This window comes from Cyclopterus lumpus, chromosome 25 (genome assembly GCF_009769545.1).
Source record: "Cyclopterus lumpus isolate fCycLum1 chromosome 25, fCycLum1.pri, whole genome shotgun sequence".
In the NCBI taxonomy this organism is placed as follows: Eukaryota; Metazoa; Chordata; class Actinopteri; order Perciformes; family Cyclopteridae; genus Cyclopterus; species Cyclopterus lumpus.
In genome coordinates, this window is record NC_046990.1 from 5,439,637 (window position 1) to 5,455,926 (window position 16,290).

The 16,290-nt window shown below is 43.0% G+C and overlaps 1 protein-coding gene across 5 annotated transcripts in view; it reads left to right on the forward strand.

Moving 5' to 3' along the window:
* Window positions 1–16,290, forward strand: part of ascc3 (activating signal cointegrator 1 complex subunit 3) — a 131,813-nt gene that overhangs the window by 74,320 nt on the left and 41,203 nt on the right. For all 5 annotated transcript variants that reach the window (XM_034528533.1, XM_034528538.1, XM_034528536.1 and 2 more), the window contains exons 12-14: window positions 494–670; window positions 1,707–1,778; window positions 7,964–8,098. In XM_034528533.1, the coding sequence (XP_034384424.1) occupies window positions 494–670; window positions 1,707–1,778; window positions 7,964–8,098 (384 nt within the window). The remainder of the gene's footprint in view (window positions 1–493; window positions 671–1,706; window positions 1,779–7,963; window positions 8,099–16,290) is intronic.

The following is a 16,290-nucleotide window of genomic DNA, read 5'->3' on the forward strand; positions in this document are numbered from 1 at the left end:
TGAATAAAGTTCCATTGTGGAACTTAAAATAAATAAATAGATATGCTAAATTCACCATTAGATTAGATTAAACAACATGCTGTTCAATAGGAGACAGATGGACCTTCCTCACTCTCCTCATGAAAAAGAGATGCTGGTTAGCCCTCTTGACCAGGACCTACGCTTTGAGGGTTCAAGAGAGGTCTTTGGGAAATATGGACTCCCCGAAACTCTCAGCCTCATTAAAGTCTAACGATTGGTAGCAGTTGGTGATTGTCTCTTCACTTATGGGCAGTCAATTTGATCATCAATTGATGCATCCCTAGTATACGTGCTAATTGGGCTAATAATTACCATGATTTTGTGGCTCGAGAATGTAAGTATGTCACCAAGTGCCACTTAAATATCTCTCTTAGATAATCTATGCTCAACACCTCCTTTGCTTTACTTGACCCGCACGTCACTTCGTCAAGGTTGAGTGTGACTGAGACACTGTGTTGTTTTTGATGGCTAGGTGGAATCCACCCAGAGTATGATCAGGATCCTGGGACTATCAGCCACCCTGCCCAACTATCTGGATGTGGCCTCCTTCCTGCACGTCAACCCCTACATCGGCCTCTTTTTCTTTGACAGTCGCTTCAGACCAGTGCCCCTTGGACAAACCTTTGTTGGCGTCAAATCCACGAACAAGGTAAACAGACAAAGATAATGTGAATGCATTTACAAACCTATTCTCTCAGAAAAAAGGATTCTTCCTGAAGAGCCGGGGTTCTACCCTGAATCTGTTGCTTCTGAAGAACCCATTTTCTTTCCAAATAAGAACACTTTTCATCCAAAGAACCATTTTACTAAGGAATAGTTCTTAGAGGATGGGTGCTCTTAGCCACACCAGAAACATGTCATTGTGAATCTTTATTGTTGTGGGTTGCGCTGCACCACATCAGTCTTGCCCGACATGGTTCTAATGGCCCCAGGCTAAAACAAACCGAGAACCATGGGTTCCTTTTAGCACTCTTAGGAGGATAAAATAATCTTGTATTAATTCCCAGTGAGAATGGGACTGGGTGGAACCATTACACAATTGAAGGGTTCACTGTAGAACCTCTCATAGGGGCTCTGGGAGGAACCTTTCACACATGATTCGATGTTGAAACCTCTGAAAGGATTTCAGATAAAAACTTTATTAAAAGGTTCCATCAGGAGCCTAAACAGGCTCTTCTATGAGGACAAGCCACAGAACCCTATGTAGTTCTAGTCACCGTCTTTGTTTCTGAGCTTGTATAGGAGCCTGAACATGCACGTGGTCTTATCTTCTTCGACTTTGGCTTTAATTATCAATAGAAGAGCTGCATTGGCATGACCATGACTGCTACTACACAATAGCATGGCAGCATCACGGAATAGACACTTTATAAGCCACTTTGGAACGTTTCCTTAACAACGGATGCCAGTACTTTAGTGATTCCTTTACATGCTTGTAACTATTACTGTTGGCATCATTATTTGTATTCCCCAATGTTAAGAGTAAACCACCATAGCTCAATCAAAAATAAGTGTCTGTGTTATTCATAGTACAGGTTTAGATGCAAAGTATCAAAAGTAGAACCGGTACCTGCACCAGACGTTACAACTGTGTGTGCCTGCATGTCATTAGTTATTTTCGAGTTAAAACGTTGCCTGTAATCAGTTAAGATAAATTGCGTATTGTGACTTTGTGTTCTGTTCAGATCCAGCAGCTTCATGACATGGAGGAGGTGTGTTACAACAAAGTTCTGGAGCAGGTTAAAGCCGGTCATCAGGTAAGAGCTCACTAAAAGAATGCAATGTAAATACAGATGAATATTCACCAGAGAGGTTTATATTTAAATCAAAGCTACCGATTACTAGATGACAACTGTTAATTGATTCAATATATCGGGCCAATAAATAAGAGCAGATTATGTCGACTACAATCATATCCATGACATGTCATTTAGCTGACGCTTTTATCCAAAGCGACTTACAATAAGTGCATTAAACTATGAGTCCAAACTCAGAACAACAAGAATCAAGCAAGTACAATTTCTTCAATAACGTTAAACTACAAAGTGCCATCAGTAAGAGCCATTTAAGTGCTACTAAAGTCTTAAACTACAAAGTGCTATCAGTAAGAGACATTTAAGTGCTACTAAAGTGCTACTATGGCTCTACCTTCCCTATTAAAGGTATAGTCGAAAAAGATTTGTTTTTAGTTTGCGACGGAAGATGTAGAGACTTTCTGCTGTCCTGATGTCAATGGGGATCTCGTTCCACCAATGAGGAGCCAGCACAGCAAACAGTCGTGACTTTGTTGAGTGTTTCGGGAGGTTGAAGACCAGTCGAGCAGCTGCATTCTGGATGAGCTGTAGAGGTCGAATGGCATTAGCAGGTAGACCTGCCAGGAGGGAGTTGCAATAGTCTAGTCGTGAGATGACCAGAGCCTGGACCAGAACCTGTGCTGCCTTCTGAGTGAGAAGAGGTCGTATTCTCCTGATGTTGTACAGCATGTGCCTACAGGAGCGTGTTATTGCGGTAATGTTGGCAGTCAGGGAGAGTTGACTGTCGAGTGTCACACCGAGGTTCCTGGCAGTCGGAGTCGGAGCCAACACTGAGTTGTTGAAGTTAATAATCAGGTCCTGGGTGGTAGAGCCTTTTCCTGGAAGGAGGAGAAGTTCAGTCTTGTCTGGGTTGATTTTCAGGTGGTGTGCGGACGTCCACTGAGAGATGTCAGTCAGACAGGCAGAGATTCGTGCTGCTACCTGTGTTTCAGATTGGGGAAACGAGAGGATCAGTTGGGTGTCGTCAGCATAGCTATGGTAGGTGAAGCCATGCGAGCGAATGACAGAGCCAAGAGAGTTGGTGTACAGAGAGAAGAGAAGAGGACCAAGGACTGAGCCCTGAGGGACCCCAGTAGTCAGAGGACAAGGCTCAGACACAGATCCTCTCCAGGTTACCCGGTAAATGCGGTCGGTGAGGTAGGATGAGAAGAGTGAGAGTGCGGTGCCTGAGATGCCCAGGTCCTGGAGGGAGGAAATAAGGATCTGGTGGTTCACTGTGTCAAAGGCAGCGGAAAGGTCTAGAAGGATAAGGACAGAGGAGAGAGAGGCTGCTCTAGCAGTGTGAAGCTGCTCAGAGACAGCAAGGAGGGCAGTCTCTGTTGAGTGGCCTGCCTTGAATCCAGACTGGTGAGGGTCAAGAAGGTTGTTATTGTGGAGATAGGAGGAGACTTGGTTAGAGATAGCTCGCTCTAGAGTTTTGGAAAGGAAGGGGAGGAGAGAGACAGGTCTGTAGTTATTGACTTCAGATGGGTCGAGAGTGGGTTTCTTCAGGAGAGGATTGACTCTTGCCTCCTTCAGAGAGTTAGGGAAACAGCCGGTTGAGAGGGAGGTGTTAATAAGATGGGTGAGAAAGGGAAGAAGGTCAGGAGCAATAGACTGGAGAATCTGAGACGGGATGGGGTCCAGGGGGCAGGTGGTTGGGCGGGCAGAGGTTACCAAGGTAAGAACTTGATTGGGAAAAAAAAAGAGGAAAACGAGGGGGAAGAAGATGAAGTTACTGGAGGTGTAGTTATAGAAGCTGGATTAGTAAATGAGGAGCGTATGTCGTCTATCTTTTTTGTAAAGTAGTCAACAAGGTTGCTTGGTAGAAGGGTGAAGGGAGGGGGGGGGGGGGGGGGGGGGGGGGGGGGGGGGGGGGCAGGGGGGTCAAGAAGGTTGAAAAAAAATAGAGAAGAGTTTTTTGGGGTTAGAACAGTTCCCCTTTCCCTCAAAAATAGTTTATCTTCCCGATTCAGTCTCATCATTGGAATTTATTTTCATAGGCAATCTAGGATCTGGGACCTTGTCTTAATAAAGAGACACGGTTGAATTCCCTTCATACCTCGTTATGATTAGACTGTCAGTGCGGAATGTCTGGACTTAAACAGCTTAAAGAGGCACACAGTACTACTGGTGTAGCTCCAGAAATGCTGCACCTCTTTTATCCAACTGGTTCCCTTGTAAATATTTCTTTGAACTTTTTCATGAATAGGAGGGGACCTCCTGCAGTAAATATTTTTTGTGAAGGGTTTGGAATGAACACTTGCTATCTAAAAAGTGTCTGCAGTCCTTATCTCTCCCAGTTTTACACTCTCCCCCCTCACCCATATCCCAACCACCACCCTCCACTCATTCTGCTTCCACTCCTCAGTAGGCCTATTGGGAGGATGAGAGTTTTGAATTCAGACTTTAGCGTTTAGCTCCCATCTGCTGCAGGAGTTGAACTCCCTATTGAGCACGGGTGTTATCCTGTCTGCATCATTTTATTGCAAATACACACACACACAAACACAAACACACACACACACCCTTTTTCTTACTTTTTCGCTTCTCTCTGGCCCATTTCCTCCCTCAGAGAAAGCCCCTCGAGAACTTGTAAACCAACTTCACTCTGCTGCACCACTGACAACTTTTCCTCCCCCTGGTTGAAACCAAACAATGGTCCAGTCCAGCTTGTAGGTTGAGGCCACAGCTCAGCTGGGGAGTCCGCGTCTTTTCTGATTATTAAATTGTCAAGAAGTGGCTTTGACATATATTAATTTCATCTGGGAGGATCTGATGGATGAGATTCCTCTATGATTTTCCTAGCACCCTCCTGGTGGGAAGCCTGCTGCCAGAGAGAGGTTTAATAAGCCGAGAAGCCGGCGGTTACTGCCGACAATGCTTCCACACCGCTCACTGGTGCTGATAAAACAACTTCAATAAATAACATTTGCTGCAGTGGTCTCTTTGGACCCGCTGTGTTTGGAGCACAGACACACAGCTGGTTGCTTCATGTGGTCAATGCAATATTGTTTGGTCTAATAATACATTTCCATAATAAAAGTTTAAAAAATACATAAGAACAATATCCACAGGGTCTTTCATGGCTCCTTACAGGTACATGTTGTAACCAAATTAGGGTATTTTTCATAATTTCACTGATCAGAGTACACAATGGGTTCTTATGTCGTTAGACCCTTTCTGTGTTTTCAATATGTTCTAGTACCACTTACAGTATATGGCTGGATGATATATGTAAGGTCAATATGCTAACTCGTGGTCAAATAATGAAATGTAAAGTCAGTGGTGGAGTGGGTCACACTCTATTTGGAAGATTCCCCCACCCATAATCAATACACTATAATTATTTATGAGAGCACTATAAGAAGGCTGAGTTGAATTCATTAACCTGTCCGTCTTTTTGTTCAACTGAAATACACTGAACAGATTTTGTGAAGAAGACATTGAGGAGGGAGAGACTTCGTGGAATGCGGGTGGGAGAAAAATCAACCAAAAACCATTAATAACTAACTATTAGTAGTTTGGATGAGAGGGCACTTCAACATTTATAAAATCTCCCTTGCACACTCTCTGCTAGTGGGCTATTGGTAAAGCTTCCACCTGTTTACCTCTGGTCTACAATGGGAATTCATGGATATTAAATATTAATGTGCAATTTCCTTTAGTGCTCCCAGTAGTAGTGGGTAGTTAAGTCAATGATTGAGTGCTATCCTAACCCAGATGCAAAAGCCTGCTCAGGATATAACGGAAGGCTGCTGGAAGAGGATCAGACATTTGGGAAACTCAAACTCTCGGATAGCCTGCTAACCCCGCTACAAAAAGAAACACAAAACCAATAAATATTCATCCATATTTTACGCTTAAAGATAAATGGTAAAATCAAAAGCGCTTGGGTTATACTCAATACAATCTTATTACACAAAGTCCTTTAAATCCGAATGAATCCGGTTCAATTAAATGTTTGATTGTCTGTTGATAGGCAGTTATGTCCAGCTCAGTTCAGGGGTGTGTGTGTGTGGTTTGGGGTAAAGAAAGGAGAAGCTTGGAGAGTGTGCAGTTCAAGAGACTTAGCTTGATGGCCCAATGAAGTAAAGGAGTTCCACTGTGGCATCCAAGCAGGGTCAAGCCGTTGCTGATCAGGTCTGCTCCCGGGATCCACACTCCTCACTGCCTTTGTGAGGGAAAGGGCTAGTCTGTGCCAGTGCAGCGCAGCTAATACAGGAGTAATGTGATCTCTTTTCTTAGTTTTTGTGAGCACACAAGCTGCAGCATTCTGGATTAACTGGAGGGACTTAAGAGACTTATTAGAGCAGCCTGATAATAAGGAGTTGCAGTAATCTAGAAGTAACAAATGCGTGAACCAGCTTTTCTGCATCTTTTTGATACAAGATGTGCCTGATTTTTTTAAATGTTACGTAGATGAAAAAATGCAGTCCTTGAGATTTGCTTAACGTGGGAGTTAAAGGACAAGTCTCGATCAAAGATAACGCCGAAATTCTTTACATTGGTGTTGGATGCCAGGGCAATGCCATCTAGAGAAACCACATCACCAGATAATTGATCTCTGAGGTGTTCAGGGCCCAGTAAAATAACTTCAGTTTTGTCTGAGTTTAACATCAGGAAGTTGCAGATCATCCATGTTTTTATGTCTTTAAGACATTCTTGAATTTTAGCAAGCTGGTTGGTCTCCTCTGGTTTGATTCAATAGATATAATTGAGTATCATCTGCATAGCAATGAAAGTTTATGGAGTGTTTTTCTGATAATGTTGCCCAAAGGAAGCATATATAAGGTAACTAAAATTGGTCCAATCACAGAACCCTCTGGAACTCTGTGATTAACGTTGGTGGTCATTGAGGCTTCATCGTTTACAAATACAAATTGAGATTGATCTGATAAATAGGATTTAAACCAACTTAGTGCGGTACCTGAAATGCCAATCGACTGATCCAGTCTCTGTAATAGGATGTCATGATCAATGGTGTCGAACGCAGCACTAAGGCCTAATAATACCAGTACGGAGATGAGTCCTTTATCTGATGCAATTAGGAGGTCATTTGTAATTTTCACCAGTGCTGTTTCTGTGCTGTGGTGTTTTCTAAATCCTGACTGAAACTTCTCAAATAAACTATTATGATCTAGAAAGTCACACAACTGATTTACGACTTCTTTCTCAAGGATCTTAGAGAGGAAGGGAAGGTTAGAGATTGGTCTGTAGTTAGCCAACACCTCTGGATTAAGAGTGGGCTTCTTCAGGAGAGGTTTAATTACAGCTACTTTGAAGGAATGTGGTACATGGCCTGTTAGCAAAGACACATTAACAATATCCAACAGAGAGGTGCCAATTAAAGGCAACACGTCTTTAAGTAGCCTCGTTGGGATGGGGTCTAAGAGACAGATGGACGGTTTAGAAGTAGAAACCGTTGAGGACAATTGGTCAAGGTTGATGGGAGAAAAGCCATCCAAATATAAATATATCATCTCATTTCTCATCATCAAGACACTTCATGTTGGCTTTTTTCTTTTCTCTTGTCTGCCATCTATATGTATGTGAATGACTGAAAGAAGGTATTCTGGTCTAAAAATACAATAGCACCACAATGGCAGACTTTGGGTGTGGCCTAAACAAAGGGAGGAGCTAGACCATCTGCACGGTTACAATCGGAGAGGGTTTTGGAGAGTCCCTTTAGAACCCATTGACTTGACATTACATTTCTACAGATTAAACAACTGCAGTACCAGCTTCCTCTTCGTGGAATTGTGTTGCGTAGATGTTGGAAACCTCTTCCGCGAAAACATTTGGTGACGCTGCTTTTAGCCATTTTGCGACTTTGGAACAGCCTTCCTGAGGAGCTGAAAATATGTTCCCATCACCATTTTATTTTGTTTTTATGCTGTGGTTTTAGTATTTGGACATATTTTATTTCATATTTTATTGAACTTTTTGACTTTTTTTTTACCATGATGGCTTTATTAATTGTTGCATTTCATTCATTTATTTTTCTCCATGCAATTTGGTGTGCATTGGTCTGTTCATCTGTGTCATTTGTAAAGCGTTTTGGATTGCATTTGATGTGTTTTGAAAGGTGCTTTATGAATACAACATGATGGATTGATTGATTCACCTCGTTTCTCTGTGTGCCTAAGGTGATGGTGTTCGTCCACGCTCGTAATGCCACAGTGAGGACGGGCATGGGGCTGATCGAGATGGCAAAGAACCACGGAGAGATAAGCTTCTTTCAACCAGTTCAGGGTTCAGACTACGGCCAGTGTGAGAAACAGGTACACAAGCTTCCAACAATCTCTTTTAATCCATTTTATTACAGGCATGCAAACCTATCACCTTTTTTGTTTGTTGCCGTTTTGAATACAATAATAAGTTTCTTGAAATTGGGATTGGGGTGTGGGGGTCCTATCAGCCACGGGATGAAACAATCACAGAAGTAATGGCCGTTTTACACTGACACACAGCCAAGGTGCTACTAAACTCCCCCCCCCCCCCCACTGCCTACGTTTTTCTTTTTAATATTCTATGCATTTTGGTATTTTCTAATTTGTTTCATAATATAAGCTTTTCAGTTGTATGGTCTCCTGTCTACTTGTTTGTTCCGTGTTCATACAGTGTGATACCCCAGTGTTTGAAATGTTCCTTATTTTGAAATGAACATAGTTTACCCGAGTTGACACATGCACAGTCCTCCCCAGCAGGAGGAGACTTAAACGACAAGAGAAGTAGTAGGAAGAGTAGAAAATGTTAGTGCTATAACATATATATTGATATGCTTTTTATAAAAAAATGTAATCAGATCAAATCAGATGGTGAAGTTGATAAATTCCTTATTATGTGATATTTAGACACGGCAGTCTTTGAACCACATGCTGGCTAAGGAGGTGTTGTGGGCTTCCCAGATCATTTTAGTTATCAGCTGTGTGACAAAAACAAGATTGCACAAACAAAAGTAAGTCAATTGGGGCAAAAGGTTAGAAGACTCGGTCACACCAACATTTATACAGTGACTTTTTTTTTTCTTCCTGTCCCACATATGTGCCGGTAAATGTAGACAAAATTCGCCGTGACGCTTTTTAGCATTTTGTAATTCCACGGTTACGTCCCACAGAAGTCACAGATCATTACAGCAGCAGGATGTATCACATAGCCATACCTCCAGGTGGGAAATACAAACAATGCAAATCCCTTTCAAGAGAAAATCCTGCTTCTTTTGGACTTTGTATTTATGAGTGTGAGGGACTAACCTGTTTTTGACCGCTGCACATTTACACTGAGAGCCACACGGTGGTGGGAGCTGAACTGGCAACGCCAAAGAGAAGCGATACGACATGAAAAAAGAGAAAAGAGAGCTCCGCGTCATCTGATTCACAGCTCATCATCACTCTGTGTGTGTGTGTGTGTGTGTGTGCGTGCATGTGTGATTAATGGCCTCGGTGCTGGGAGAGTACACAGAGATGGAGCTACATTCTCCCTCAGAGTATGGTCAGTCAGACTCCAACTCCCATATTTCAATTTGCTGCAATAGAGTGATAAATTTAGTAACCTTTTCCTGTATTCCCCGGGGCCAGCTAAGATTGATGCGCCTCTAATCGCTCCTCCTATTTAAATGGGATATGTATACAAATCAGATCACTTTCCATGCTTTCTAAAACTGGAAACAGAGACAAGAGATTACACTGTGGCCTGGTTAGTCTTTGAAACAGTACTTTAGAAGCAACGGTTTCCACTGAATCTGGTTGTATCTGCACTAACTGTGCATTAATTCACTTCTAGCCCCTCTGCCTGTGTCCCAACATAATGAGTATAATCCACTCCATTAGTCCGTCGCTGAGTGTTTGTCGGTCTGGCTTGCTCTGGCGAAGGAAGAGGCATCAGGCGGATTCCACTCTAAGCCCACACAGAGATAATGCACTGCTTATTTGCTCTCTGGAAATTGCCCCCGCATTAATATTTATAGGTGTTTTTTAATCTCCAATATGCATATGCAGTGAAATAAAGCACCTCTAAGGTCAGTCATATAAATTGGCGTTTATTTATCCAGCTTTGAAAGTCAGAAGTGATTCCACAATGTTTTTCTCTCTCCTAATGTTATTTAATTGGGTTAATCTCGGGGGGGGGGGCTGTCAATCAAGTTTAGATATCTTAATGCACCTACTCTAATCAATTCTTGTTAAATACAGTTTTTGGTGAATAATGAAAACAATCTCAGAAAGGGCATTTTACACAACGGTCCTCTCCAGGCTTGGTATTAAAGTGGTGCATTGTAAAGAAAGCTGCGTATGGGGAACAGTTACAAAGGAGGCTTTGACGTGCCCTTATTCTGGAGTCATACCGATGTCATGTGCACTTATCACAGGAACATGCAGTATACTTCACAGTTAGTCCCATGCAGCCCGTGGCCTCATTTCAGTTCCAAAGTTCTGGGAGGCACACAGGTAAGTTGATTTATTACGGTTATAATATATATTTTTAATTATACTGGGAGGGTCTGCTCATTAAAAGACAACTCTGTGCAGTGCATGTCCAACTAATTAAAATGAGAAAAGGTGCTCGGTAAGAAGCGCAGTGCCGGCCACGGTTAGTCTTTACAAACATAATCAGGAAGCTCTGTTCTGAAAGTGAGCCGACGTGTGCAGTGATTGTAGTGTGTGATTACTGAGAATGAACACTGCTTCCAGCCAATAGTGCTGGTGGTTTAATTCAAATCTTAATTTTGCCTCATGCTTGACAACTTGAATGTTTGAAGAGGCAAATATTTGAATTATCAAAAAGAAAGGTCTTATTTTTTGTTTTTTTAAGTAATCCGAGTACACACGGCTGCAACTAACTACTATATTCAATTTCTGGATGAATCCTCACAACAGAGATGTTGGAACTAGTGATTAGGGTAATTTTAGAAGGGCGGGACTCATAATTCCACATCCTTCTGCTGCTTCAGCACCACGGGCGGCGCCATGGAGTCATCAATACACAGCACAGTGAGAGCAGGTGAAGGCGGGCAGACTAGACTAACACCCCCAACGACACAAACCAGACACAACGAGGAGATCTCATCCCCGGTCATCAGCCCTTAAATCACCCACTGGGTGTACGTTGTTTGACTTTCAGTTGTGGTTGATCGTTGGGTTGGGAATTCAGCTTTTGTTGGCATCAAAGAGGTATTAAAACCAAAACGATGGATATGAATCAGAAAAAAAACATGTATTTGAGGCTACAAATGTTTAAGATCCCATAAAATGTAAATGTAAAGAAGTAGCAAAAATAACCCAACCTGTGAGCAGGGAACCTCTGCCTACAGCGCTCTCCAGAGACCATTTAACTTTCCTTTGCTCCAACTCCGACAATTCACTCTCTACCTACCTCTCCCTGCTCCCCCCCCCCCCCCCCCCCCCCCCCCCTTGCTTTGGAATACCCAGAGATGGAACCACGTGACGGGTTGGAGAGGAGCTCTAGCGTGGAGGTTAAGAGACACCTTGTGGTCCCATGAGTCCATTACACAGACGACGTTACAGACCTCTCGAAGCTCATCGAGGGGCTGTGAAGTAGCAGCTTCAGCCCAACGCACGCTTTCCATGGTGGGCTATGAAAGATGTGTCTGCTAAAGCGTGGAACTTGAGAAGGTTTCAGGAAGTGAGGATGTAGAGACAGACAGTACAGATGTACTGACACACCCTCATCTTTTCTCTTTAAAATCTCCATCTCTGTGGTCGTCAGATGTGCTGCTTTCATGTGTCTTTGCGTGACGAGACACGCCGCTGCCTGTGAGTGCCAGGCCTCCAGGGACTCCGCACCAGCAGAGGCTCATTAATGTCGGTTTGCTTTCATTGGAGCTATTTTTACAAGTATAGTCCACCACCAGTCCTTTCTCTGCATCAGATCCGTGACAACCTGTCACCGTGCCAAACCAGCCACCCCCCCCCAGGTACCCTGATCAACAACAATGAGCTGCTCAAACTCAAAGGCTGGTGGAAAATAGGAATGACACAGTGACGAACACGCGTATCATAAAAATGGCTGTGTTTCTTAAATAGAAACACAAGCTTTGTAAAATAGTGGAGAAGAGAAACGGTCTGACTATTCTGGTATTCTGGTCTCGGTAGTGTGCACAGCATGTCCATTTTTCCTTTTGGAAGATTTCATCATCAGCATAGCGGCTGACTTGAATGTCCGCTGTTTCTTTGTCTAAAGTTTAGACAAAAGGACAAATCTTAATTCACAGAATACAACTTTCCCACGGCTCCTCTCACCATTGTTTAGAGATGTTCTGCTGTACTAACCAGTAGAAACCTAGTTTACAGCTCCTTCCTGATACAAAAAGGACAAGATAAACACCTCTCGAGGCACATGCCTTAAGTCCAAGTCAATTAAAACGTTTGAAGCATCACAAAATCTCTGATTTTATTTGAATACAGGCATTCATTGTCATCAAGAATTGCAGGTTTAGGATATGTAACCATAATAGTCCTGCACATAAAGATGGCGGAGCGGAGAGAAGAACTGTGAGGGACAGTTTGCACACAGTTCCTGGACTTCAACGGCAGTAGATCATCTTGAGCAGAGTGACACAGCAGCACCTAGTGTGGCTCAAATGATAACCAGTCATGTCGCATTGTTTCATAATAACGAGAATTTCTACAAATAATGACTGGACCCGTTTTATCGTGCTTCAGCAGGGGGAAAGGACCGCAGTAAAGAGTATTGCAGGAAACTAAAAATTACACATGAAACACAGCAGATCCAGTCTTCTGCAATATGATCAAAGCCAATTGAATACTGAATAAGTTGATCTGTTATATATTTCATCTGTTCGGAGCATTAGTGAAGTATCAAAGGTTTAAGAAGTGCACTACATCTCCCACTCTGATACCTCCTGAATACAGGAGGCTTTTTAAAAAATGTAATCTCATCTTTATGTTGAGCTATATTACATTTCCCCACTTACGATTAAGCTCATTTACTACTGCAATAGAACATTTTTGTAATAATATGTTAAGTTTTGCATTGCTGACAATGTTTTAGGCAATCTCTACCTTCGATGGAGCTCAAACAGAATGGAATGTGAGGAGAGAGAGGCAGATCGTGATGGAGAAGTGGAGGAGAGTGGATGAGAGTGGAAGCTCATCCTCCCACTCTCTCCTGCCTATCCTGCATTAACAGCCAGCCTCTCTGAGCACCAAAACATTATGACTGTCAAGAGCCACTAAATGAAATCAACAATTAGCCATACTGCCATTTATCAGCGTAAATGAACGCTTTAGGTACTCATGGCCGTCAGACAGAAGCCTCCTCCTCTTCTGGTATTTCTCTGACTCGTTTTCGGTGAGATTCTACACTTTGGAATCCCGTCTTTGAAGCTGTAGTTTGCAGCATGATAATACCGATGCTCCCACATTTCTAAGAATGCGTGTACACTGCTACTCAAAGGATCAGGGATGAGAAATGTAAAAGCAGTTAGTTTCCCCCCTACCTCTATTTGACGGTCCTCCTGAGGATGTGTTACGGCCTCTTGAATAGTTTATTTGGGCTCCGGCGTCGGCTGATGTTCTTTCCATCGTTACAGCAGCGACAGACGGTGAGTGGAGCTGGCAGCTGGCTGTCTGTGGACAGAGTGAGCTCCGCAGCAGCGAGTGGCAGGGCCTAATGGGACCTGATCAGGAGCTTAGGTCACTGCCATCTCAAATACAGCCATGGCGCAGCAGACATCAGCGCTAACTCACCTTAGATTAGGGGCTGGAAGCCCGGCTGTAACACTCTCTGACACCTCAAAGCAAAGCCTCAGCCGTAGCATTTCAATTACCCACCTTCCCCCGGCTCCTGCGGATCTCAACCTGGCCCTGAGGAGTCCCACCAGGCCACAGTTTGCTCTGGTTTTCAGGACGAAGAGGGCTTTAGACAGCAACGTAGGATTGTTTTTTGTTCCGTTGTATTTTTGTATGGGATTGCCTTCTGAATATATCACTGCACTAAGCATGGAACTGGAAGTGGAAGGGTACCAACAAAACAAATGCACTGCCACATGATATTTGGGTGCGCAGGGATATAGACTTGTGTAGAAGGTGCCAACGAATCTACACGTGTGAACCTTTAAAGGTTGTGCGTTGTCGTCTAACCTCTACCGCCAAAGGTCTTGGTACACACCTGGTCTGAGTGGCCACGCTAAGGCAAGAAAGAGGGCGGAGAGGCGGCGATGGGTCATACGTACATGTATACATCCTCAAAGGCAGTCATTCAGCCTCAGCTTATAAAATCACTTCAATCAATCAGCAGGCTTCATGCTTTGCCCCATCGAACAAAAAGGTCTGTCATCATGGGTGGGAAGCCAGTGAGGGATCATGCCCTTGAATCAGCACTGGCGTCTCATACATGTTGGCCTGAGCAGAGGGTCTGATTCTGTCCTGCTCAGGCCAACAGTGGGAGTCAGTAATGTAGAAGAAATTGGTCAAATTGAGGGAAAAATGGTGTGTGCCTTTTTAAAAAAAAAAAAAAAGAAAAAGAAAAGCCATGTTTGCAGGGTTTTTTTTGAAAATTGATTTTCCTCTTCGTTTTGGCCCCTCTCCACATGGAGACGTGCACATGAGTTTTAGGTTCAGGTCTGATTACTGTGTATCTATGTGAACGTGTGAAACACGATGACGTCATCTACTCACTTCACATATGCCCGTTGTTGCTTTGTGTTTCTGTAAACACAAACAATTGTATTGTAAGGTATCACTACGCAGCCTCATCGTCCGGCCACACACACATGAGTCACATTTCAGGTTTTTCCATAGCACCTGTGGACCAGAGAGAAGCGTAATAATTAGGTTTCAAATATGTATGAACAAAGAAATAATTGTCGACTATTGTTTGATGTTTGAGGTATCGTCGCCGTAGCCTTTATGGCCATCTACAGGCTTCATGAGTCGTTTTTTTGGGTTGCAGTGTGGGTGGACATCTTATTGTAAAACAAAGGAATGCATTTTTAAAAAGAAGGGGAGAAAACAATGAAGTTTGGGTTCTATCAGGCTGGTTAGTACGGTTTGGTTTGGTTTGGTTTGGGCTGTTGTGTAAGCTATCAATCAAACCGTGGTGCAGACCAAAAAAAACTGAACCCAGGCTGCCTGTAAAGGTTGGTCTCGGCCTTCGGCTTGTTTGTTTGTTTGTTTGTTGTTTGGAAAGCAAACGCACCAACCTCAGGAATTTAGGAGGGCGGGTATGTGATTTTAGCATGATTTCAAAAGCCAAACTACTTTTCATGTGCTGATCATGAACTCTGTTCTCATGGACGATCTGTGTAATGCCATGTGTCGTAGCACGTGAATAATAGATGAAAAGCTCCATTAGAACGCCTCATGAACGTGTCAGCGTGCTGCCTGACCTTTTTTGAACCGTTCTATCTCTACCAATATCCCATGGGGTTGATTTGCAGTCTAATACTAATTATTTTTTAGTAATAATGCTTGTAATCAGCTGTTAATCACTGGAACACGGATGTACACATCAGGAGCATTAAAGAGCCGTGGAAACTTCCGTCAGTCATCAGAATTTGATTTCCGCTCGTGATGATGCAGGATGACAATCATCAAAACTGTCGAATGAACAAGTGTATTCCTCTTGGTTTGTTTGTAAAAGCTCAGGCTGAACAGGAACGGACCAAAAATAATTCAATTCAATTCAGTTTATTTTGTATAGCCCAATATCACAATTTACAAATTTGCCTCAGAGGTCTTTATAATCTGTACACATACGACATCCCTGTCCCAGGACCTCACATCGGATCAATAACATCCACCATTTGAACATGTTGTCCCTGAAAGCACCTGCAGAGCGCTCTTAGCTTAGTTCAGTTTAGTTCAGACAACTTAGGGATAGGAGTATTTATGCAAACAGACAGGTAACAAAGGCATTTTAATATTTACCACAAATGCATTAAACCAACATTTTGAATCCAGATTTTGACATGAAGAAGGTCTGTCCTATATGGCATTTCAGAAACGTTATGTATTATTTCTTATGCACACAGTAAAGTAGTTATTTAGCTATGAGTAATTGCAACAGAAAATGTAAAAGTAAGGTCGACATTACCTGACACTGAAGTGAGCAGCAACTTCTCCCATAGAAATAATTTAGTATTTTAATAAAATACTCTACCATTTGTTTTTACTCCCCATTGTTTATCATTTCATGGAAGAAAATATTTACTTCTGTCACATTTGACTTAATTTTCAGTCAATAATACACCTGCTGCACAGTCAGTTTTTTCAGGTCTCCTCCTCCACCTTCATCCACAAGGTTTGCATACAAATCCAGAGCAGCATTGCAACCCAAACACCGTGGGAGGCAGACAGCTGCTGGCAGTAATGGGCTTTCTCTCTGCCGTTCAGAGGAGCGCTGGCCGCTGACCTCTATTTAGATGCCCAGAAAGAGAGAGAGATAAAGACCTGTGATGAGCCCGGCCAGGTCACAGCCCGACTGTCAGTCAGCA